At 56.9% G+C, this 27279-nt stretch overlaps 1 protein-coding gene across 1 annotated transcript in view; it reads right to left on the bottom strand.

Moving 5' to 3' along the window:
• Positions 1–2878: 2878 nt before the first annotated feature.
• LOC147095502 (nitric oxide synthase 1-like) overlaps positions 2879–27279 on the bottom strand; it is a 462084-nt gene continuing 437683 nt past the window's right edge. Inside the window, exons 25-26 of the mRNA XM_085974639.1 lie at positions 10110–10304; positions 2879–3667 (exon numbers count right to left, since the gene is read on the bottom strand). Of these exons, the coding sequence (XP_085830765.1) occupies positions 3560–3667; positions 10110–10304 (303 nt within the window). The 3' untranslated portion in view covers positions 2879–3559. The remainder of the gene's footprint in view (positions 3668–10109; positions 10305–27279) is intronic.

Here is a 27279-nt window from a genome sequence, read left to right as displayed (position 1 = left end):
CTTGAAACTGCTCCGCCATTCAATAAGATCATGGCTGATCTTCAACCTCCACTCCACTTTCCTGACTGCTCTCCATATCCCTTGATTCCCTTTGTTCCCAAAAATGTATTGACCTCTGCCTTGAATATACTCAACGACTGAACATCCACAGCCCTCTGGGGTAGAGAATTCCAAAGATTTACAACCCTCTAAGTGAATTAGTTTCTCCTTATCTCAGTACTAAATGGCCGACCTCTTAATCTGAGACTGTGACCCCTGGTTCTAGAATCCCCAGCCAGGGGAAACATCCTCCCTGTTAAGCCCTGTAAGAATTTTGTATGTTTCAATAAGATCAACTCTCATTCTGCTAAACTCTAGAGAATATAGCCCTAGTCTACTCAATCTCTCCTCATTGGACAATCCCCCCATCCCAGGAACCAGTCTGGTGAGCCTAGGTTGCACTCCCTCTAAGGCAAGTATATCCTTCCTTAGGGAAGTAGACCAAAACTGTGCCCAATTCTCCAGGTGTGGCCTCACCAATGCCCTATGTAATTGTAGTAAGACGTCTTTACTCTTATACACTCTGATCCCTTTGTAACAAAAGCTAACATATCATTTGCTTTTCTAATTGCTTGCTGTACCTGCATGTTAACTTTCTGTGATTTGTGTACAAAAACACCCAGGTCCCTCTGAATGCAAACATTTCCCAGTCTCACCATTTAAAAAATATTCTGCTTTTTTGTTTTTCCTACCAATCTAAGGCCTTGACATCCTTCCTAAAGTACGGTGCCCAGAATTGGGCACAAAACTCCAGCTGAGGCCCAACCAGTGTTTTATAAAGGTTTAGCATAACTTCCTTGCTTTTGCTCTCTATTCCTCTATTAATAAAGCCCAGGATCGCATATCAGCTTGTCCTGCCACCTTCAAAGATTTGTGTGCATTCACCCCCAGATCTCTCTGTTCCTGCACCCACTTTAAAATTGTACCATGTAGGTTAGATTGCCTCTCCTTTTCTTTACACTGGTGCTATGTGCCAATTTAACCAGTCTGTCTATGTGCACCAGAAGTCTGTTACTATCCTCCTCACGGTTAACTACATTACCGAGTTATGTGACACCTGCAAACTTTGAAATGATGCCCTGTATACCCAAGTCCAGCTCATTAATATATATCAAAAGAGCAATGGTCCCCACACCGGCCCCTGGGGAACACCACTGTACACTTCACTCCAGTCTGAAAAACAACCGTTCACCATTACTCTCTGCTTTCTGTCCCTTAGCCAATTTTGTATCCATGCTGCCATTGTCCCTTTAATCCCATGGCCTTCAATTTTGCTAATAAGTCTATTATGTAGTACTTTGTCAAATGCCTTTTGAAAGTCCATATATACATCAACCGCACTATCCTCCTCAACCCTTTCCATTATTTCACTGAAGAGCTCAATAAAGTTTGTCAGGCACTATCTGCCTTTAACAAATGTGTTTTATTTATTAACTCATATTCTTCCAAGTGACAATGAATTTTGTCCCTGATTACCATCTCTAGAAGTTTCCCCGCCACTGACGTTAGGGTGATTGGCCTGTAGTTGCCGGTTTTATCCAACTCCACTTTTTCGAACGGGGTGTAACATTTGCAATCCTCTGGTCCTTTGCCACCACTCCAATACCCAAGGAGTATGGAAAGATTGAGGCCAGAGCCTCCGCTATCTTACTTCACTCAGCAACCTAGGATGCATCCCACCTGGACCGGGCGACTTTTCTACTTTGAGCGAGGCCAATGGTTTAAGTACCTCCTCTTTATCTATTCATAATATTTTTGATATGATAAGTAAAACCAATGGGTAACCTGTGTAATAGACATATAATACTGATGAAATGTGTAGTGTTGACCTTCAATACCCTAAAGTCAACAAAGGTGGGACTGTAAGGAAAGGGTTAATCAGACTGACCTGAGGTCTGTTAATGTTATACTTCAATTGATTTCTCGATATCAAGAGAGACTACAGAATGCTGCGGTACAGAGGGATCTGGGGGTCCTCGTACATGAAACACAAAAAGTTAGCATGCAGGTACAACAAGCAATTAGGAAGGCAAATGGAATGTTGGCCTTTATTGCAAGGGGGTTGGAGTATAAAGGTAGGGAAGTCTGGCTACAACTGTACAGGGTGTTGGTGAGACCACACCTGGAGAACTGCGTACAGTTTTGGTCTCCTTATTTAAGGAAGGATATATTTGCATTGGAGGCAGTTCAGAGAAGGTTCACGAGGTTGATTCCTGGGATGAGGGGGTTGTCTTATGAAGAAAGGTTGAGCAGGTTGGGCCAATACTCATTGGAGTTTAGAAGAATGAGAGGGGATCTTATTGAAACATATACGATTCTGAAGGGGATTGACAGGGTAGATGCAGAAAGGATGTTTCCCCTCGGGGAATCTAGAACTAGGGGGCATAGTTTCAGAATAAGGGGTCGCCCATTTAAGATGGAAATGAGGAGGAATTTCTTCTCTGAGGGTCGTGAATCTTTGGAATTCTTTTCCACAGAGAGCTGTGGAGGCGGAGTCAGTGAATATATTCAAGGCAGAGATAGGCAGATTTTTGAGCTACAGAGGAGTCAAGATTTATGGGGAACAGGCAGAAAAGTGGAGATGAGGCCAAGATCAGATCAGCCATGACCTTATTGAATGGCGGAGCAGGCTCAAGGGGCCGAATAGACGACTCCTGCTCCTGTTTCTTATGTTCTTATGATATATTGTATTAACAGTAACCTTTAGTTTCCTTGCCTGTTAAGTAAGGAAGTACAAGTCAACTTAGATGCAGCGACGACTGAATTATTGACATAAAGCACTGGTTAGTTTAGTCACCAGTAAATCGAATTAAAAGACATTCCAGTCCAGACTGATGCATATATTTCAGAGAACTTTAATCAGTTGATAACATGTTAGCCCAGCAGAAGGAAATATATGCGAATACATCATCCTTTCAGAAAGCAGGAGATTGGGATGGAATTAGAAGTTTCTCTTGGTAGAATAGCGACAAGAGTGAAACTATCGATAAGCTAAAGTTGAGGATCTGCACTGGTCAATGGAAAAAGGTCTTGTTGGAACTAAAGTTAGTGATAAGGAGAAGCTCATTAATATTCTCCATATATGGCACGGTATTATGTAATGCAGAAACATGTGGGTTGTCCGGTAGATATAGCATGGCACTAATACGACCCGTCAGTATGAAGAGAAGATGCAGCACCTAACAAGGGAATGCGACCATGAGAGTCACACCAGAACTGCACCATCTCAATGCTGCACTTTTGGCCATTGATGCAGTTCAACCCAACTTTTCAAATTTTATTTGCGAGATAATTATCGTAAGAGGATTAATTCTAAAATACAATGACATATAATGATCACACTCTAAAATTGATAGACAATCTTCAGACAATGATCGGGAGAGAAACAGACTTTAACATGCAGATGTTCTGTATAATACAGAAAGGTAGCACCATTCCCTAATTAATAGCCACTCCCTCAGGCTCAACGTGCTGACTATAAAATTCTGCAGATCCACTCCCATTAATCGGGACCACTCGTTCACTTTGTTCCCTGCCAACATGTCAACGATGTTGATCGGATTTTAGTGGTGACCTCCCGGGTCCGCAGCGTCACACCGAATATATCTTCATGGTAGCGATTCTCGTCCTACGGGAGAAGAAATATGAGAGTAAACAGTGAACCTTCTTAATGAAGACTGTGACAGATATAGGACTGGAATGTAACATGGTTCTTTGAACAAAGTAAGAGGGACACATAAAAATACACAGCAGAACGGAAGTAAAGAGAAGATACGACTCTTCAGTAAATTAAGTAAAACTTTAATATACATTAAGCGCACTCCTCCCACAGCCCACGTACACTCTCCCAAGGCTTGGCCTCTACCCACCCATTTAATCTCCTCCCACAGCCCATGTACACTCTCCCTAGGCTTGGCCTCTACCCACCCATTTAATCTCCTCCCACAGCCCATGTACACTCTCCCCCATCACTGACTCTAACCACCCATTTAATCTCCTCCCACAGCCCATGTACACTCTCCCCCATCACTGACACTAACCACCCAATTAATCTCCTCCCACAGCCCATGTATACTCTCCCCTATCACTGACTCTGCCCACCCATTTAATCTCCTCCCACAGCCCATGTACACTCTCCCTAGGCTTGGCCTCTACCCACCCATTTAATCTCCTCCCACAGCCCATGTACACTCTCCCCCATCACTGACACTAACCACCCAATTAATCTCCTCCCACAGCCCATGTACACTCTCCCCCATCACTGACTCTAACCACCCATTTAATCTCCTCCCACAGCCCATGTACACTCTCCCCCATCACTGACTCTAACCACCCATTTAATCTCCTCCCACAGCCCATGTACACTCTCCCCCATCACTGACTCTAACCACCCAATTAATCTCCTCCCACAGCCCATGTATACTCTCCCCTATCACTGACTCTGCCCACCCATTTAATCTCCTGCCACAGCCCATGTCCACTCTCCACTATCACTGACTCTAACCACCCATTTAATCTCCTCCCACAGCCCATGTACACTCTCCCCTATCACTGACTCTCCCCACCCATTTAATCTCCTCCCACAGCCCATGTACACTCTCCCCAAGCATGGACTCTACCCACCCATTTAATCTCCTCCCACAGCCCATGTCCACTCTCCACTATCACAGACTCTACTCACCCATTTAATCTCCTCCCACAGCCTATGTACACTCTCCCACAGACTCTACCCACCCATTTAATCTCCTCCCACAGCCCATGTACGCTCTCCCCATCACTGACTCTAACCACCATTTAATCTCCTCCCACAGCCCATGTACACTCTCCCCTATCGCTGACTCTATCCACCCATTTAATCTCCTCCCACAGCCCATGTACACTCTCCCACAGACTCTACCCACACATTTAATCTCCTCCCACAGCCCATGTACACTCTCCCCTATCACGGACACTACCCACTCATTTAATCTCCTCCCACAGCCCATGTACACTCTCCCCTATCATGGACTCTACCCACCCATTTAATCTCCTCCCACAGCCCATACACTCTCCCCTATCACTGACTCTACCCACCCATTTAATTTCCTCCCACAGCCCATGTACACTCTCCACTATCACTGACTCTACCCACCCATTTAATATCCTTCCACAGCCCATGTACACTCTCCACTATCATGGACTCTACCCACCCATTTAATCTCCTCCCACAGCCCACGTACACTCTCCCCTATCATAAACTTTACCCACCCATTTAATCTCCTTCCATAGCCCATGTACACTCTCCCCTATCATAAACTTCACCCACCCATTTAAACTCCTCCCACAGCCCATGTACACTCTCCCTTATCATGGACTCTACCCACCCATTTAATCTCCTCCCACAGGCCATGTCCACTCTCCCCTATCACTGATTCTACGCACCCATTTAATCTCCTCCCACAGCCCATGTACACTCCCCCTATCACTGACTCTCCCCACCCAATTCATCTCCTCCCACAGCCCATGTACACTCTCCCCATCACTGACTCCCCCACCCAATTCATCTCCTCCCACAGTCCATGTACACTCTCCCGTATCACTGACTCTCCCCACCCATTTAATCTCCTCCCACAGCCCATGTACACTCTCCCCTATCACTGACTCTATCCACCCATTTAATCTCCTCCCACAGCCCATGTACACTCTCCCCATCACTGACTCTACCCACCCATTTAATCTCCTCCCACAGCCCATGCACACTCTCCCCTATCACTGACTCTACCCACCCATTTAATCTCCTCCCACAGCCCATGTCCAGTACACTCTCCCCATCACTGACTCTCCCCACCCATTTAATCTCCTCCCACAGCCCATGTACACTCTCCCCTATCACTGACTCTACCCACCCATTTCATCTCCTCCCACAGCCCATGTACACTCTCCCCTATCACTGAATCTACCCACCCATTTAATCTCCCACAGCCCATGTACACTCTCCCCATCACTGACTCTCCCCACCCATTTAATCTCCTCCCACAGCCCATGTCCACTCTCCCCCATCACTGACTCTCCCCACCCATTTAATCTCCTCCCACAGCCCATGTACAGTCTCCCCTTTCAGTGACTCTACCCACCCATTTAATCCCCTCCCACAGCCCATGTACACTCTCCACTATCACAGACTCTACCCACCCATTTAATCTCCTCCCACAGCCCATGTACACTCTCCCACAGACTCTACCCACACATTTCATCTCCTCCCACAGCCCATGTACACTCTCCCCTATCACGGACTCTACCCACTCATTTAATCTCCTCCCACAGCCCATGTACACTCTCCCCTATCATGGACTCTACCCACCCATTTAATCTCCTCCCACAGCCCATACACTCTCCACTATCACTGACTCTACCCACCCATTTAATATCCTTCCACAGCCCATGTACACTCTCCACTATCATGGACTCTACCCACCCATTTAATCTCCTCCCACAGCCCACGTACACTCTCCCCTATCATAAACTTTACCCACCCATTTAATCTCCTTCCATAGCCCATGTACACTCTCCCCTATCATAAACTTTACCCACCCATTTAAACTCCTCCCACAACCCATGTACACTCTCCCTTATCATGGATTCTACCCACCCATTTAATCTCCTCCCACAGCCCATGTCCACTCTCCCCTATCACTGATTCTACGCACCCATTTAATCTCCTCCCACAGCCCATGTACACTCTCCCCTATCACTGACTCTATCCACCCGTTTAATCTCCTCCCACAGCCCATGTACACTCTCCCCTATCGCTGACTCTATCCACCCATTTAATCTCCTCCCACAGCCCATCTACACTCTCCCCTATCACTGAATCTACCCACCCATTTAATCTCCTCCCACAGCCCATGTACACTCTCCCCTATCACTGACTCTCCCCACCCATTTAATCTCCCACAGCCCATGTACACTCTCCCCTACCACTGACTCTCCCCACCCATTTAATCTCCCACAGCCCATGTACACTCTACCCATCACTGACTCTACCCCCCATTTAATCTCCTCCCACAGCCCATGTACGCTCTCCCCTATCACTGAATCTACCCACCCATTTAATCTCCTCCCACAGCCCATGTACACTCTCCCCTATCACTGAATCTACCAACCCATTTAATCGCCTCCCACAGCCCATGTACACTCTCCCCATCACTGAATCTACCAACCCATTTAATCGCCTCCCACAGCCCATGTACGCTCTCCCCTATCACTGAATCTACCCACCCATTTAATCTCCTCCCACAGCCCATGTACACTCTCCCCTATCACTGAATCTACCAACCCATTTAATCGCCTCCCACAGCCCATGTACACTCTCCCCATCACTGAATCTATCCACCCATTTAATCTCCTCCCACAGCCCATGTACACTCTCCCCTATCACTGAATCTACCCACCCATTTAATCTCCCACAGCCCATGTCCACTCTCCCCTATCACTGACTCTACCCACCCATTTCATCTCCTCCCACAGCCCATGTACACTCTCCCCTATCACTGAATCTACCCACCCATTTAATCTCCCACAGCCCATGTACACTCTCCCCATCACTGACTCTCCCCACCCATTTAATCTCCTCCCACAGCCCATGTACACTCTCCCCATCACTGACTCTAACCACCCATTTAATCTCCTCCCACAGCCCATGTCCACTCTCCCCTATCACTGACTCTCCCCACCCATTTAATCTCCCACAGCCCATGTGCACTCTCCCCATCACTGACTCTCCCCACCCATTTAATCTCCTCCCACAGCCCATGTACACTCTCCCCTATCACTGACTCTACCCACCCATTTCATCTCCTCCCACAGCCCATGTACACTCTCCCCTATCACTGAATCTACCCACCCATTTAATCTCCCACAGCCCATGTACACTCTCCCCATCACTGACTCTCCCCACCCATTTAATCTCCTCCCACAGCCCATGTACACTCTCCCCATCACTGACTCTACCCACCCATTTAATCTCCTCCCACAGCCCATGTCCACTCTCCCCTATCACTGACTCTCCCCACCCATTTAATCTCCCACAGCCCATGTACACTCTCCCCATCACTGACTCTACCCACCCATTTAATCGCCTCCCACAGCCCATGTACACTCTCCCCATCACTGAATCTACCCACCCATTTAATCTCCTCCCACAGCCCATGTACACTCTCCCCTATCACTGACTCTACCCACCCATCCAGTAAAATTGCAGAATATTTCTCCATCCCCATATAAGAACATAAGACATGGGAGCAGGAGTAAGCCATATGGTCCCTCGAGCCTGCTCTGCCATTCAATAAGATCACGGCTGAGCTTTTACATCAACTCCACCTTCCCGCCCTTCATGATAAGTCTGCCTCCTATAACTACATAGTCTCCAGTCCCACCACTCGTGTCCCACCACACAGTCTAACCCTGTCTTTATAACCATGGTGGTGAAGTTATTGGAAACCATTATCAGGGATAAACTAAACTTTCATTTGGAAAGGCATAGGTTAATCAAGGAGAGCCATGGATTTGTTAAAGGTAAATCGTGTCTGTTGAACTTGATTGAATTCTTTGATGAGGTAACAGAGAAGGTTGATCAAGGTAGTGCAGTAGATGTTGTATATATGGACTTTCAGAAGGCATTCGACAATGCGCCACACAGGAGGCTGATTAAGAAGATGGAAGCCCATGGAATGAAGGGGAAAGGGGTGGTATGGATGCGGAATTGGCTCAGTGAGAGGAAGCAGAGGGCAGTGGTGGATGGATGTTTTTCAGACTAGGCCATAGATTCAAAATCATTGGGACGAGATCTAGAGGGGAGATGACGAGAAATGATATCACTCAGAGTTGTGGGGATCAGGAACGCTTGACCTGAAAAGCTGGTGGAAGCTGATTCCATCAATAATTTTAAAAGGGAGTTGGGCAGGTACTCGAGGATGAGGAACTGACAGAGATACGGACAAAAAGCGGGGCTGTGGGACTAGGCACGACTGCTCTATCACAGAGCCAGCACAGGCTCGACGGGCCAAATGGCCTCCTCTGTGCTGTCAGTTTCTATGATTAATCTTGCTCACCGACAGATATTTATCAGGCTCCTTTTGGAAGGAGTTAACTGAGAGCAACGAGACCTGGGTGTCCTTGTGCACCAGTCGCTGAAGGTAAGCATGTAGGTGCAGCAGGTGGTTAAGAAGGCAAATGGCATGTTGGCCTTCGTAGCGAGAGGATTCGAGTACAGGAGCAAGGATGTCTTGCTGCAGTTGTACAGGGCCTTGGTGAGACCACCCTTTGAGTATTGTGTGCAGTTTTGGTCGCCTTATCTGAGGAAGGATGTTCTTGCCATGGAGGGAGTGCAGCGAAGATTCACCAGACTGATACCTGGGATGGCAGGAATGACGTATGAGGAGAGATTGGGTCGATTAGGCTTATATTCGCTAGAGTTTAGAAGAATGAGAGGGGATCTCATTGAAACTTATAAAATTCTAACAGGACTGGACAGACTAGATGCAGGAAGGATGTTCCCGATGGTCGGGGAGTCCAGAACCAGGGGTCACAGTCTAAGGATAAGGGGTAAGCCATTTAGGACAGAAATGAGGAGGAATTTCTTCACCCAGAGAGTGGTGAACCTGTGGAATTCTCTACCACACAAGGCAGTTGAGGCCAGTTCATTAAATATATTCAAGGAGGAGTTGGATATATTTCTTAAGGCTAAAGGGATCAAGGGTTATGGGGAGAAGGCAGGGACAGGGTACTGAATTTGGATGATCAGCCATGATCTCATTGAATGGCAGAGCAGGCTCGAGGGGCCAAATGGCCTACTCCTGCTCCTATCTTCTATGTTTCTATGTTAACTGAACTGATTCTGTTCCACATTCACTGCTCGGTGAGGAGAAGCTATCTTTGAATCTCTATCTCACTTGAAGATTGTTCATTTTAAACAGGTCTTCTGCTCACACTCCAAATCAAATCCCCTGTTTGTCTCTCATCATTTGCGCGAGCTCTGTCACATCTCCCCTCGATAATTCATGAGATATGCATAATCTGGGAGGCTCTCTCACTTTCAGCCTTGCAATGTAGGTCGCTGCCTCATTGAGACTCATGCTCCCCTCGACGGAGATAATCTCCTGGACGGTCTTTGCAACTTCTTGTGCCATCGTAACATCTCCACAAATGTACAGGTGCCCCTTCAGAGAATGCAAGAGTTGGAACAGCTCCACAGCCAGCTGGTTCTGAATGATATCCTGCACGTACACCTAGGGGAAGCAAATGAGTGCAAAACATCAACCACACAAAGCTCAGGGTAAAGCCGCAGAAGTGAGACCAGCACATACACTGGTGACGGGGTCTCCAACTCCAACACAGAATAATTAAAGGAGTTAGGCAGACAGGGCTCACAATCCAGCTCACCTGCTGGTCCATAATCACAGCTCATCTGCTGCACCAGCGCAGCGAAACACACGTGGGAGAGGGCAGTGAGCAGGAGCGAAGATATCACACTGTACCCCCTGTCCCACTCTCCCCCTTCCCTATCGCACTGTACCCCCTGTCCCACTCTCCCCGCTCCCTATCACACTGTACCCCCTATCCTTCTCCCCGCTCCCTATCACACTGTACCCTGTCCCACTCTCCCCGCTCCCTATCACACTGTACCCACTGTCCCACTCTCCCCGCTCCCTATCACACTGTACCCCCTGTCCCACTCTCCCCCTTCCCTATCGCACTGTACCCCCTGTCCCACTCTCCCCGCTCCCTATCACACTGTACCCCCTATCCTTCTCCCCGCTCCCTATCACACTGTACCCCCTATCCTTCTCCCCGCTCCCTATCACACTGTACCCTGTCCCACTCTCCCCGCTCCCTATCACACTGTACCCACTGTCCCACACTCCCCCTTCCCTATCGCACTGTACCCCCTGTCCCACTCTCCCCGCTCCCTATCACACTGTACCCCCTATCCTTCTCCCCGCTCCCTATCACACTGTACCCACTGTCCCACTCTCCCCGCTCCCTATCACACTGTACCCCGTCCCACTCTCCCCGCTCCCTATCACACTGTACCCCCTATCCTTCTCCCCACTCCCTATCACACTGTACCCCCTGTCCCACTCTCCCCGCTCCCTATCACACTGAACCCCCTGTCCCACTCTCCCCGCTCCCTATCACACTGTACCCCCTGTCCCACTCTCCCCGCTCCCTATCACACTGTACCCCCTGTCCCACTCTCCCCCTTCCCTATCGCACTGTACCCCCTGTCCCACTCTCCCCGCTCCCTATCACACTGTACCCCCTATCCTTCTCCCCGCTCCCTATCACACTGTACCCCCTATCCTTCTCCCCGCTCCCTATCACACTGTACCCTGTCCCACTCTCCCCGCTCCCTATCACACTGTCCCCCCTGTCCCACTCTCCCCGCTCCCTATCACACTGTACCCCCTGTCCCACTCTCCCCGCTCCCTATCACACTGTACCCCCTATCCTTCTCCCCGCTCCCTATCACACTGTACCCACTGTCCCACTCTCCCCGCTCCCTATCACACTGTACCCCCTGTCCCACTCTCCCCCTTCCCTATCGCACTGTACCCCCTGTCCCACTCTCCCCGCTCCCTATCACACTGTACCCCCTATCCTTCTCCCCGCTCCCTATCACACTGTACCCCCTATCCTTCTCCCCGCTCCCTATCACACTGTACCCTGTCCCACTCTCCCCGCTCCCTATCACACTGTACCCACTGTCCCACACTCCCCCTTCCCTATCGCACTGTACCCCCTGTCCCACTCTCCCCGCTCCCTATCACACTGTACCCCCTATCCTTCTCCCCGCTCCCTATCACACTGTACCCACTGTCCCACTCTCCCCGCTCCCTATCACACTGTACCCCCTGTCCCACTCTCCCCGCTCCCTATCACACTGTACCCCCTATCCTTCTCCCCACTCCCTATCACACTGTACCCCCTGTCCCACTCTCCCCGCTCCCTATCACACTGTACCCCCTGTCCCACTCTCCCCGCTCCCTATCACACTGTACCCCCTGTCCCACTCTCCCCGCTCCCTATCACACTGTACCCCCTGTCCCACTCTCCCCGCTCCCTATCACACTGTACCCCCTGTCCCACTCTCCCCGCTCCCTATCACACTGTACCCCCTGTCCCACTCTCCCCGCTCCCCATCACACTGTACCCCCTGTCCCACTCTCCCCGCTCCCTATCACACTGTACCCCCTGTCCCACTCTCCCCGCTCCCTATCACACTGTACCCCCTGTCCCACTCTCCCCGCTCCCTATCACACTGTACCCCCTGTCCCACTCTCCCCGCTCCCTATCACACTGTACCCCCTGTCCCACTCTCCCCGCTCCCTATCACACTGTACCCCCTGTCCCACTCTCCCCGCTCCCTATCACACTGTACCCCCTGTCCCACTCTCCCCGCTCCCTATCACACTGTACCCCCTGTCCCACTCTCCCCGCTCCCTATCCCACTGTACCCCCTGTCCCACTCTCCCCGCTCCCTATCACACTGTACCCCCTGTCCCACTCTCCCCGCTCCCTATCACACTGTACCCCCTGTCCCACTCTCCCCGCTCCCTATCACACTGTACCCCCTGTCCCACTCTCCCCGCTCCCTATCGCACTGTACCCCCTGTCCCACTCTCCCCGCTCCCTATCACACTGTACCTCCTGTCCCACTCTCCCCGCTCCCTATCGCACTGTACCCCGTCCCACTATCCCCGCTCCCTATCACACTGTACCCCCTGTCCCACTCTCCCCGCTCCCTATCACACTGTACCCACTGTCCCACACTCCCCCTTCCCTATCGCACTGTACCCCCTGTCCCACTCTCCCCGCTCCCTATCACACTGTACCCCCTATCCTTCTCCCCGCTCCCTATCACACTGTACCCACTGTCCCACTCTCCCCGCTCCCTATCACACTGTACCCCCTGTCCCACTCTCCCCGCTCCCTATCACACTGTACCCCCTATCCTTCTCCCCACTCCCTATCACACTGTACCCCCTGTCCCACTCTCCCCGCTCCCTATCACACTGTACCCCCTGTCCCACTCTCCCCGCTCCCTATCACACTGTACCCCCTGTCCCACTCTCCCCGCTCCCTATCACACTGTACCCCCTGTCCCACTCTCCCCGCTCCCTATCACACTGTACCCCCTGTCCCACTCTCCCCGCTCCCTATCACACTGTACCCCCTGTCCCACTCTCCCCGCTCCCCATCACACTGTACCCCCTGTCCCACTCTCCCCGCTCCCTATCACACTGTACCCCCTGTCCCACTCCCCCGCTCCCTATCACACTGTACCCCCTGTCCCACTCTCCCCGCTCCCTATCACACTGTACCCCCTGTCCCACTCTCCCCGCTCCCTATCACACTGTACCCCCTGTCCCACTCTCCCCGCTCCCTATCACACTGTACCCCCTGTCCCACTCTCCCCGCTCCCTATCACACTGTACCCCCTGTCCCACTCTCCCCGCTCCCTATCACACTGTACCCCCTGTCCCACTCTCCCCGCTCCCTATCACACTGTACCCCCTGTCCCACTCTCCCCGCTCCCTATCCCACTGTACCCCCTGTCCCACTCTCCCCGCTCCCTATCACACTGTACCCCCTGTCCCACTCTCCCCGCTCCCTATCACACTGTACCCCCTGTCCCACTCTCCCCGCTCCCTATCACACTGTACCCCCTGTCCCACTCTCCCCGCTCCCTATCGCACTGTACCCCCTGTCCCACTCTCCCCGCTCCCTATCACACTGTACCCCCTGTCCCACTCTCCCCGCTCCCTATCGCACTGTACCCCGTCCCACTATCCCCGCTCCCTATCACACTGTACCCCCTGTCCCACTCTCCCCGCTCCCTATCGCACTGTACCCTCTGTCCCACTCTCCACGCTCCCTATCACACTGTACCCCCTGTCTCACTCTCCCCGCTCCCTATCACACTGTACCCCCGTCCCACTCTCCCCGCTCCCTATCGCACTGTACCCCCTGTCCCACTCTCCCCGCTCCCTATCACACTGTACCTCCTGTCCCACTCTCCCCGCTCCCTATCACACTGTACCCTCTGTCCCACTCTCCCCGCTCCCTATCACACTGTACCCCCTGTCCCACTCTCCCCGCTCCCTATCACACTGTAGCACCTGTCCCACTCTCCCCGCTCCCGATCACACTGTACCCCCTGTCCCACTCTCCCCGCTCCCTATCACACTGTACCCCCTGTCCCACTCTCCCCTCTCCCTATCACACTGTGGCACCTGTCCCACTCTCCCCGCTCCCTATCACACTGTACCCCGTCCCACTCTCCCCGCTCCCTATCACACTGTACCCCCTGTCCCACTCTCCCCGCTCCCTATCACACTGTACCCACTGTCCCACTCTCCCCGCTCCCTATCACACTGTACCCCCTGTCCCACTCTCCCCGCTCCCTATCACACTGTACCCTCTGTCCCACTCTCCCCGCTCCCTATCGCACTGTACCCCCTGTCCCACTCTCCCTGCTCCCTATCGCACTGTACCCCCTGTCCCACTCTCCCCGCTCCCTATCCCACTGTACCCCCTGTCCCACTCTCCCCGCTCCCTATCACACTGTACCCCCTGTCCCACTCTCCCCGCTCCCTATCACACTGTACCCCCTGTCCCACTCTCCCCGCTCCCTATCGCACTGTACCCCCTGTCCCACTCTCCCCACTCCCTATCGCACTGTACCCCCTGTCCCACTCTCCCCGCTCCCTATCGCACTGTACCCCCTGTCCCACTCTCCCCGCTCCCTATCGCACTGTACCCCCTGTCCCACTCTCCCCGCTCCCTATCGCACTGTACCCCCTGTCCCACTCTCCCCGCTCCCTATCACACTGTACCCACTGTCCCACTCTCCCCGCTCCCTATCACACTGTACCCCCTGTCCCACTCTCCCCGCTCCCTATCACACTGTACCCCCTGTCCCACTCTCCCCGCTCCCTATCACACTGTACCCCCTCTCCCACTCTCCCCTCTCCCTATCACACTGTGGCACCTGTCCCACTCTCCCCGCTCCCTATCACACTGTACCCCGTCCCACTCTCCCCGCTCCCTATCACACTGTACCCCCTGTCCCACTCTCCCCGCTCCCTATCACACTGTACCCACTGTCCCACTCTCCCCGCTCCCTATCACACTGTACCCCCTGTCCCACTCTCCCCGCTCCCTATCACACTGTACCCTCTGTCCCACTCTCCCCGCTCCCTATCGCACTGTACCCCCTGTCCCACTCTCCCTGCTCCCTATCGCACTGTACCCCCTGTCCCACTCTCCCCGCTCCCTATCCCACTGTACCCCCTGTCCCACTCTCCCCGCTCCCTATCACACTGTACCCCCTGTCCCACTCTCCCCGCTCCCTATCACACTGTACCCCCTGTCCCACTCTCCCCGCTCCCTATCGCACTGTACCCCCTGTCCCACTCTCCCCGCTCCCTATCGCACTGTACCCCCTGTCCCACTCTCCCCGCTCCCTATCGCACTGTACCCCCTGTCCCACTCTCCCCGCTCCCTATCGCACTGTACCCCCTGTCCCACTCTCCCCGCTCCCCATCGCACTGTACCCCCTGTCCCACTCTCCCCGCTCCCTATCACACTGTACCCACTGTCCCACTCTCCCCGCTCCCTATCACACTGTACCCCCTGTCCCACTCTCCCCGCTCCCTATCACACTGTACCCACTGTCCCACTCTCCCCGCTCCCTATCACACTGTACCCACTGTCCCACTCTCCCCGCTCCCTATCACACTGTACCCCCTGTCCCACTCTCCCCGCTCCCTATCACACTGTACCCCCTGTCCCACTCTCCCCGCTCCCTATCACACTGTACACCCTGTCCCACTCTCCCCGCTCCCTATCACACTGTACCCTCTGTCCCACTCTCCCCGCTCCCTATCACACTGTACCCCCTGTCCCACTCTCCCCGCTCCCTATCACACTGTACCCCCTGTCCCACTCTCCCCGCTCCCTATCACACTGTACCCCGTCCCACTCTCCCCGCTCCCTGTCACACTGTACCCCCTGTCCCACTCTCCCTGCTCCCTATCACACTGTACCCCGTCCCACTATCCCCGCTCCCTATCACACTGTACCCCCTGTCCCACTCTCCCCGCTCCCTATCACACTGTACCCCCTGTCCCACTCTCCCCGCTCCCTATCACACTGTACCCCCTGTCTCAATCTCCCCGCTCCCTATCACACTGTACCCCCTGTCCCACTCTCCACGCTCCCTATCACACTGTACCCCCGTCCCACTCTCCCCGCTCCCTGTCACACTGTACCCCCTGTCCCACTCTCCCCGCTCTCTATCACACTGTACCCCCTGTCCCACTCTCCCCGCTCCCTATCACACTGTACCCCCTGTCTCAATCTCCCCGCCCCCTATCACACTGTACCCCCTGTCCCACTCTCCCCGCTCCCTATCACACTGTACCCCCGTCCCACTCTCCCCGCTCCCTATCACACTGTACCCCCTGTCCCATTCTCCCCGCTCCCTATCGCACTGTACCCCCTGTCCCACTCTCCCCGCTCCCTATCACACTGTACCCCCTGTCCCACTCTCCCCGCTCCCTATCACACTGTACCCCGTCCCACTCTCCCCGCTCCCTATCACACTGTACCCCGTCCCACTGTCCCCGCTCCCTATCACACTGTACCCTCTGTCCCACTCTCCCCGCTCCCTATCACACTGTACCCCCTGTCCCACTCTCCCCGCTCCCTATCACACTGTACCCCCTGTCCCACTCTCCCCGCTCCCTATCACACTGTACCCTCTGTCCCACTCTCCCCGCTCCCTATCACACTGTACCCCCTGTCCCACTCTCCCCGCTCCCTATCACACTGTACCCGCTGTCCCACTCTCCCCGCTCCCTATCGCACTGTACCCCCTGTCCCACTCTCCCCGCTCCCTATCACACTGTACCCCCTGTCCCACTCTCCCCGCTCCCTATCGCACTGTACCCCCTGTCCCACTCTCCCCGCTCCCTATCACACTGTACCCCCTGTCCCACTCTCCCCGCTCCCTATCACACTGTACCCCCGGTCCCACTCTCCCCGCTCCCTATCACACTGTACCCCCTGTCCCACTCTCCCCGCTCCCTATCACACTGTACCCCCTGTCCCACTCCCTATCACACTGTACCCACTGTCCCACTCTCCCCGCTCCCTATCACACTGTACCCCCTGTCCCACTCTCCCCGCTCCCTATCACACTGTACCCACTGTCCCACTCTCCCCGCTCCCTATCACACTGTACCCACTGTCCCACTCTCCCCGCTCCCTATCACACTGTACCCCCTGTCCCACTCTCCCCACTCCCTATCACACTGTACCCCCTGTCCCACTCTCCCCGCTCCCTATCACACTATACCCCCTGTCCCACTCTCCCCGCTCACTATCACACTGTACCCCGTCCCACTCTCCCCGCTCCCTATCACACTGTACCCCCTGTCCCACTCTCCCCGCTCCCTATCACACTGTACCCCCTGTCCCACTCTCCCCGCTCCCTATCACACTGTACCCCCTGTCCCGCTCTCCCCGCTCAATATCACACTGTACCCACTGTCCCACTCTCCCCGCTCCCTATCGCACTGTAGCACCTGTCCCACTCTCCCCGCTCCCTATCACACTGTCCCCCCTGTCCCACTCTCCCCGCTCCCTATCGCACTGTAGCACCTGTCCCACTCTCCCCGCTCCCTATCACACTGTACCCCCTGTCCCACGCTCCCCGCTCCCTATCACACTGTACCCCCGTCCCACTCTCCCCGCTCCCTATCACACTGTACCCCCCGTCCCACTCTCCCCGCTCCCTATCACACTGTACCCCCTGTCCCACTCTCCCCGCTCCCTATCACACTGTACCCCCCGTCCCACTCTCCCCGCTCCCTATCACACTGTACCCCCTGTCCCACTCTCCCCGCTCCCTATCACACTGTACCCCCTGTCCCACTCTCCCCGCTCCCTATCACACTGTACCCCCTATCCCACTCTCCCCGCTCCCTATCACACTGTACCCCCTTTCCCACTCTCCCCGCTCCCTATCACACTGTACCCCCCGTCCCACTCTCCCCGCTCCCTATCACACTGTACCCCCTTTCCCACTCTCCCCTCTCCCTATCACACTGTACCCCGTCCCACTCTCCCCGCTCCCTATCACACTGTACCCCCTGTCCCACTCTCCCCGCCCCCTATCAAATTGTACCCCCTGTCCCACTCTCCCCGCTCCCTATCACACTGTACCCCCTGTCCCACTCTCCCCGCTCCCTATCGCACTGTACCCCCTGTCCCACTCTCCCCGCTCCCTATCACACTGTACCCCCTGTTCCACTCTCCCCGCTCCCTATCGCACTGTACCCCCTGTCCCACTCTCCCCGCTCCCTATCGCACTGTATCCCCTGTCCCACTCTCCCCGCTCCCTATCGCACTGTACCCCTGTCCCACTCTCCCCGCTCCCTATCACACTGTACCCCCTGTCCCACTCTCCCCGCTCCCTATCGCACTGTACCCCCTGTCCCACTCTCCCCGCTCCCTATCCCACTGTACCCCCTGTCCCACTGTCCCCGCTCCCTATCACACTGTACCCCCTGTCCCACTCTCCCCGCTCCCTATCACACTGTACCCCTGTCCCACTCTCCCCGCTCCCTATCCCACTGTACCCCCTGTCCCACTCTCCCCGCTCCCTATCACACTGTACCCCCTGTCCCACTCTCCCCGCTCCCTATCACACTGTACCCCGGTCGCACTCTCCCCGCTCCCTATCACACTGTACCCCCTGTCCCACTCTCCCCGCTCCCTATCACACTGTACCCCCGTCCCACTCTCCCCGCTCCCTATCGCACTGTACCCCCTGTCCCACTCTCCCCGCTCCCTATCACACTGTACCCCCTGTCCCACTCTCCCCGCTCCCTATCACACTGTACCCCCTGTCCCACTCTCCCCGCTCCCGATCACACTGTACCCCCTGTCCCACTCTCCCCGCTCCCTATCACACTGTACCTCCTGTCCCACTCTCCCCGCTCCCTATCACACTGTACCCCCTGTCCCACTCTCCCCGCTCCCTATCACACTGTACCCCCTGTCCCACTCTCCCCGCTCACTATCACACTGTACCCCCTGTCCCACTCTCCCCGCTCCCTCTCACACTGTACCCCCTGTCCCACTCTCCCCGCTCCCTATCGCACTGTACCCCCTGTCCCACTCTCCCCGCTCCCTATCACACTGTACCCCCTGTCTCACTCTCCCCGCTCCCTATCACACTGTACCCCCTGTCCCACTCTCCCCGCTCCCTATCACACTGTACCCGCTGTCCCACTCTCCCCGCTCCCTATCACACTGTACCCACTGTCCCACTCTCCCCGCTCCCTATCACACTGTACCCCCTGTCCCACTCTCCCCGCTCCCTATCACACTGTACCCCCTGTCCCACTCTCCCCACTCCCTATCACACTGTACCCCCTGTCCCACTCTCCCCGCTCCCTATCACACTGTACCCCCTGTCCCACTCTCCCCGCTCCCTATCACACTGTACCCCCTGTCCCACTCTCCCCGCTCCCTCTCACACTGTACCCCCTGTCCCACTCTCCCCGCTCCCTATCACACTGTACCCCCTGTCCCACTCTCCCCGCTCCCTATCGCACTGTACCCCCTGTCCCACTCTCCCCGCTCCCTATCGCACTGTACCCCCTGTCCCACTCTCCCCGCTCCCTATCACACTGTACCCCCTGTCCCACTCTCCCCGCTCCCTATCACACTGTACCCCCTGTCCCACTCTCCCCGCTCCCTATCACACTGTACCCCCTGTCCCACTCTCCCCGCTCCCTCTCACACTGTACCCCCTGTCCCACTCTCCCCACTCCCTATCACACTGTACCCCCTGTCCCACTCTCCCCGCTCCCTATCGCACTGTACCCCCTGTCCCACTCTCCCCGCTCCCTATCACACTGTACCCCCTGTCCCACTCTCCCCGCTCCCTATCGCACTGTACCCCCTGTCCCACTCTCCCCGCTCCCTATCACACTGTACCCCCTGTCCCACTCTCCCCGCTCCCTATCACACTGTACCCCCTGTCCCACTCCCCCCGCTCCCTATCACACTGTACCCCATGTCCCACTCTCCCCGCTCCCTATCACACTGTACCCCCTGTCCCACTCTCCCCGCTCCCTATCACACTGTACCCCCTGTCCCACGCTCCCCGCTCCCTATCACACTGTACCCCCTGTCCCACTCTCCCCGCTCCCTATCACACTGTACCCCCTGTCCCACTCTCCCCGCTCCCTATCACACTGTACCCCGTCCCACTCGCCCCGCTCCCTATCACACTGTACCCCCTGTCCCACTCTCCCCGCTCCCTATCACACTGTACCCGCTGTCCCACTCTCCCCGCTCCCTATCGCACTGTACCCCCTGTCCCACTCTCCCCGCTCCCTATCGCACTGTACCCTCTGTCCCACTCTCCCCGCTCCCTATCGCACTGTACCCTCTGTCCCACTCTCCCCGCTCCCTATCGCACTGTACCCTCTGTTCCACTCTCCCCGCTCCCTATCACACTGTACCCCCTGTCCCAGTCTCCCCGCTCCCTATCGCACTGTACCCCCGTCCCACTCTCCCCGCTCCCTATCGCACTGTACCCCCTGTCCCACTCTCCCCGCTCCCTATCACACTGTACCTCCTGTCCCACTCTCCCCGCTCCCTATCGCACTGTACCCCCTGTCCCACTCTCCCCGCTCCCTATCACACTGTACCCTCTGTCCCACTCTCCCCGCTCCCTATCACACTGTACCCCCTGTCCCACTCTCCCCGCTCCCTATCACACTGTAGCACCTGTCCCACTCTCCCCGCTCCCGATCACACTGTACCCCCTGTCCCACTCTCCCCGCTCCCTATCACACTGTACCCCCGTCCCACTCTCCCCGCTCCCTATCACACTGTACCTCCTGTCCCACTCTCCCCGCTCCCTATCACACTGTACCCCCTGTCCCACTCTCCCCGCTCACTATCACACTGTACCCCCTGTCTCACTCTCCCCGCTCCCTATCACACTGTACCCCCTGTCCCACTCTCCCCGCTCCCTATCACACTGTACCCCCGTCCCACTCTCCCCGCTCCCTATCACACTGTACCCCCTGTCCCACTCTCCCCGCTCCCTATCACACTGTACCCCCTGTCCCACTCTCCCCGCTCCCTATCACACTGTACCCACTGTCCCACTCTCCCCGCTCCCTATCACACTGTACCCCCTGTCCCACTCTCCCCGCTCCCTATCACACTGTACCCCCTGTCCCACTCTCCCCGCTCCCTATCACACTGTACCCCCTGTCCCACTCTCCCCGCTCCCTATCACACTGTACCCCCTGTCCCACTCTCCCCGCTCCCTATCCCACTGTACCCCCTGTCCCACTCTCCCCGCTCCCTATCCCACTGTACCCCCCGTCCCACTCTCCCCGCTCCCTATCACACTGTACCCCCTGTCCCACTCTCCCCGCTCCCTATCACACTGTACCCCCTGTCCCACTCTCCCCGCTCCCTATCACACTGTACCCCCCGTCCCACTCTCCCCGCTCCCTATCACACTGTACCCCCTGTCCCACTCTCCCCGCTCCCTATCACACTGTACCCCCTGTCCCACTCTCCCCGCTCCCTATCACACTGTACCCCCTATCCCACTCTCCCCGCTCCCTATCACACTGTACCCCCTTTCCCACTCTCCCCGCTCCCTATCACACTGTACCCCCCGTCCCACTCTCCCTGCTCCCTATCACACTGTACCCCCTTTCCCACTCTCCCCTCTCCCTATCACACTGTACCCCGTCCCACTCTCCCCGCTCCCTATCACACTGTACCCCCTGTCCCACTCTCCCCGCCCCCTATCACATTGTACCCCCTGTCCCACTCTCCCCGCTCCCTATCACACTGTACCCCCTGTCCCACTCTCCCCGCTCCCTATCGCACTGTACCCCCTGTCCCACTCTCCCCGCTCCCTATCACACTGTACCCCCTGTCCCACTCTCCCCGCCCCCTATCACATTGTACCCCCTGTCCCACTCTCCCCGCTCCCTATCTCACTGTACCCCCTGTCCCACTCTCCCCGCTCCCTATCGCACTGTACCCCCTGTCCCACTCTCCCCGCTCCCTATCACACTGTACCCCCTGTTCCACTCTCCCCGCTCCCTATCGCACTGTACCCCCTGTCCCACTCTCCCCGCTCCCTATCGCACTGTATCCCCTGTCCCACTCTCCCCGCTCCCTATCGCACTGTACCCCTGTCCCACTCTCCCCGCTCCCTATCACACTGTACCCCCTGTCCCACTCTCCCCGCTCCCTATCGCACTGTACCCCTGTCCCACTCTCCCCGCTCCCTATCCCACTGTACCCCCTGTCCCACTCTCCCCGCTCCCTATCACACTGTACCCCCTGTCCCACTCTCCCCGCTCCCTATCACACTGTACCCCGGTCGCACTCTCCCCGCTCCCTATCACACTGTACCCCCTGTCCCACTCTCCCCGCTCCCTATCACACTGTACCCCCGTCCCACTCTCCCCGCTCCCTATCGCACTGTACCCCCTGTCCCACTCTCCCCGCTCCCTATCACACTGTACCCCCTGTCCCACTCTCCCCGCTCCCTATCACACTGTACCCCCTGTCCCACTCTCCCCGCTCCCTATCACACTGTACCCCCTGTCCCACTCTCCCCGCTCCCTATCACACTGTACCCCCTGTCCCACTCTCCCCGCTCCCTATCACACTGTACCCCGTCCCACTCTCCCCGCTCCCTATCACACTGTACCCCCTGTCCCACTCTCCCCGCTCCCTATCGCACTGTACCCCCTGTCCCACTCTCCCCGCTCCCTATCGCACTGTACCCCCTGTCCCACTCTCCCCGCTCCCTATCGCACTGTACCCCCTGTCCCACTCTCCCCGCTCCCTATCACACTGTACCCCCTGTCCCACTCTCCCCGCTCCCTATCACACTGTACCCCATGTCCCACTCTCCCCGCTCCCTATCACACTGTACCCCCTGTCCCACTCTCCCCGCTCCCTATCACACTGTACCCCCTGTCCCACGCTCCCCGCTCCCTATCACACTGTACCCCCTGTCCCACTCTCCCCGCTCCCTATCACACTGTACCCCCTGTCCCACTCTCCCCGCTCCCTATCACACTGTACCCCGTCCCACTCGCCCCGCTCCCTATCACACTGTACCCCCTGTCCCACTCTCCCCGCTCCCTATCACACTGTACCCGCTGTCCCACTCTCCCCGCTCCCTATCGCACTGTACCCCCTGTCCCACTCTCCCCGCTCCCTATCGCACTGTACCCTCTGTCCCACTCTCCCCGCTCCCTATCGCACTGTACCCTCTGTCCCACTCTCCCCGCTCCCTATCGCACTGTACCCTCTGTTCCACTCTCCCCGCTCCCTATCACACTGTACCCCCTGTCCCACTCTCCCCGCTCCCTATCGCACTGTACCCCCGTCCCACTCTCCCCGCTCCCTATCACACTGTACCTCCTCTCCCACTCTCCCCGCTCCCTATCGCACTGTACCCCCTGTCCCACTCTCCCCGCTCCCTATCACACTGTACCCTCTGTCCCACTCTCCCCGCTCCCTATCACACTGTACCCCCTGTCCCACTCTCCCCGCTCCCTATCACACTGTAGCACCTGTCCCACTCTCCCCGCTCCCGATCACACTGTACCCCCGTCCCACTCTCCCCGCTCCCTATCACACTGTACCTCCTGTCCCACTCTCCCCGCTCCCTATCACACTGTACCCCCTGTCCCACTCTCCCCGCTCACTATCACACTGTACCCCCTGTCTCACTCTCCCCGCTCCCTATCACACTGTACCCCCTGTCCCACTCTCCCCGCTCCCTATCACACTGTACCCCCGTCCCACTCTCCCCGCTCCCTATCACACTGTACCCCCTGTCCCACTCTCCCCGCTCCCTATCACACTGTACCCCCTGTCCCACTCTCCCCGCTCCCTATCACACTGTACCCACTGTCCCACTCTCCCCGCTCCCTATCACACTGTACCCCCTGTCCCACTCTCCCCGCTCCCTATCACACTGTACCCCCTGTCCCACTCTCCCCGCTCCCTATCACACTGTACCCCCTGTCCCACTCTCCCCGCTCCCTATCACACTGTACCCCCTGTCCCACTCTCCCCGCTCCCTATCACACTGTACCCCCTGTCCCACTCTCCCCGCTCCCTATCACACTGTACCCCCTGTCCCACTCTCCCCGCTCCCTATCACACTGTACCCCCTGTCCCACTCTCCCCGCTCCCTATCACACTGTACCCCCTGTCCCACTCTCCCCGCTCCCTATCGCACTGTACCCCCGTCCCACTCTCCCCGCTCCCTATCGCACTGTACCCCCTGTCCCACTCTCCCCGCTCCCTATCGCACTGTACCCCCTGTCCCACTCTCCCCGCTCCCTATCACACTGTAACCCCTGTCCCACTCTCCCCGCTCCCTATCGCACTGTACCCCCTGTCCCACTCTCCCCGCTCCCTATCGCACTGTAACCCCTGTCCCACTCTCCCCGCTCCCTATCGCACTGTAACCCCTGTCCCACTCTCCCCGCTCCCTATCGCACTGTACCCCCTGTCCCACTCTCCCCGCTCCCTATCGCACTGTACCCCCTGTCCCACTCTCCCCGCTCCCTATCACACTGTACCCCCTGTCCCACTCTCCCCGCTCCCTATCGCACTGTACCCCCTGTCCCACTCCCCCCGCTCCCTATCACACTGTACCCCCTGTCCCACTCTCCCCGCTCCCTATCACACTGTACCCCCTGTCCCACTCTCCCCGCTCCCTATCACACTGTACCCCCTGTCCCACTCTCTCCGCTCCCTATCACACTGTACCCCGTCCCACTCGCCCCGCTCCCTATCACACTGTACCCCCTGTCCCACTCTCCCCGCTCCCTATCACACTGTACCCGCTGTCCCACTCTCCCCGCTCCCTATCGCACTGTACCTCCTGTCCCACTCTCTCCGCTCCCTATCGCACTGTACCCTCTGTCCCACTCTCCCCGCTCCCTATCGCACTGTACCCTCTGTCCCACTCTCCCCGCTCCCTATCGCACTGTACCCTCTGTTCCACTCTCCCCGCTCCCTATCACACTGTACCCCCTGTCCCACTATCCCCACTCCCTATCGCACTGTACCCCCTGTCCCACTCTCCCCGCTCCCTATCGCACTGTACCTCCTGTCCCACTCTCCCCGCTCCCTATCGCACTGTACCCCCTGTCCCACTCTCCCCGCTCCCTATCGCACTGTACCCTCTGTCCCACTCTCCCCGCTCCCTATCACACTGTACCCCCTGTCCCACTCTCCCCGCTCCCTATCACACTGTAGCACCTGTCCCACTCTCCCCGCTCCCGATCACACTGTACCCCCTGTCCCACTCTCCCTGCTCCCTGTCACACTGTACCCCCGTCCCACTCTCCCCGCTCCCTATCACACTGTACCTCCTGTCCCACTCTCCCCGCTCCCTATCACACTGTACCCCCTGTCCCACTCTCCCCGCTCACTATCACACTCTACTCCCTGTCCCACTCTCCCCGCTCCCTATCACACTGTACCCCCTGTCCCACTCTCCCCGCTCCCTATCACACTGTACCCCCGTCCCACTCTCCCCGCTCCCTATCACACTGTACCCCCTGTCCCACTCTCCCCGCTCCCTATCACACTGTACCCCCTGTCCCACTCTCCCCGCTCCCTATCACACTGTACCCACTGTCCCACTCTCCCCGCTCCCTATCATACTGTACCCCCTGTCCCACTCTCCCCGCTCCCTATCACACTGTACCCCCTGTCCCACTCTCCCCGCTCCCTATCACACTGTACCCCCTGTCCCACTCTCCCCGCTCCCTATCACACTGTACCCCCTGTCCCACTCTCCCCGCTCCCTATCCCACTGTACCCCCTGTCCCACTCTCCCCGCTCCCTATCCCACTGTACCCCCCGTCCCACTCTCCCCGCTCCCTATCACACTGTACCCCCGTCCCACTCTCCCCGCTCCCTATCACACTGTACCCCCTGTCCCACTCTCCCCGCTCCCTATCACACTGTACCCCCTGTCCCACTCTCCCCGCTCCCTATCACACTGTACCCCCTGTCCCACTCTCCCCGCTCCCTATCACACTGTACCCCCTGTCCCACTCTCCCCGCTCCCTATCACACTGTACCCCCTGTCCCACTCTCCCCGCTCCCTATCACACTGTACCCTCTGTCCCACTCTCCCCGCTCCCTATCACACTGTACCCCCTGTCCCACTCTCCCCGCTCCCTATCACACTGTACCCCCTGTCCCACTCTCCCCGCTCCCTATCACACTGTACCCCCGTCCCACTCTCCCCGCTCCCTATCACACTGTACCCCCTGTCCCACTCTCCCCGCTCCCTATCATACTGTACCCCCTGTCCCACTCTCCCCGCTCCCTATCACACTGTACCCCCTGTCCCACTCTCCCCGCTCCCTATCCCACTGTACCCCCCGTCCCACTCTCCCCGCTCCCTATCACACTGTACCCCCGTCCCACTCTCCCCGCTCCCTATCACACTGTACCCCCTGTCCCACTCTCCCCGCTCCCTATCACACTGTACCCCCTGTCCCACTCTCCCCGCTCCCTATCACACTGTACCCCCTGTCCCACTCTCCCCGCTCCCTATCACACTGTACCCCCTGTCCCACTCTCCCCGCTCCCTATCACACTGTACCCCCTGTCCCACTCTCCCCGCTCCCTATCACACTGTACCCCCTGTCCCACTCTCCCCGCTCCCTATCGCACTGTACCCCCTGTCCCACTCCCCCCGCTCCCTATCACACTGTACCCCCTGTCCCACTCTCCCCGCTCCCTATCACACTGTACCCCCTGTCCCACTCTCCCCGCTCCCTATCACACTGTACCCCCTGTCCCACTCTCTCCGCTCCCTATCACACTGTACCCCGTCCCACTCGCCCCGCTCCCTATCACACTGTACCCCCTGTCCAACTCTCCCCGCTCCCTATCGCACTGTACCCGCTGTCCCACTCTCCCCGCTCCCTATCGCACTGTACCCCCTGTCCCACTCTCTCCGCTCCCTATCGCACTGTACCCTCTGTCCCACTCTCCCCGCTCCCTATCGCACTGTACCCTCTGTCCCACTCTCCCCGCTCCCTATCGCACTGTACCCTCTGTTCCACTCTCCCCGCTCCCTATCACACT

The sequence above is a fragment of the Somniosus microcephalus genome, unplaced genomic scaffold (assembly GCF_052327205.1).
Source record: "Somniosus microcephalus isolate GS21.2 unplaced genomic scaffold, FLI_Smic_1.0 unresolved_chr1, whole genome shotgun sequence".
NCBI classification, from domain to species: Eukaryota; Metazoa; Chordata; class Chondrichthyes; order Squaliformes; family Somniosidae; genus Somniosus; species Somniosus microcephalus.
Note: the sequence above shows the minus strand (reverse complement) of the source record. Positions and strands in the feature narration are given on the sequence as shown.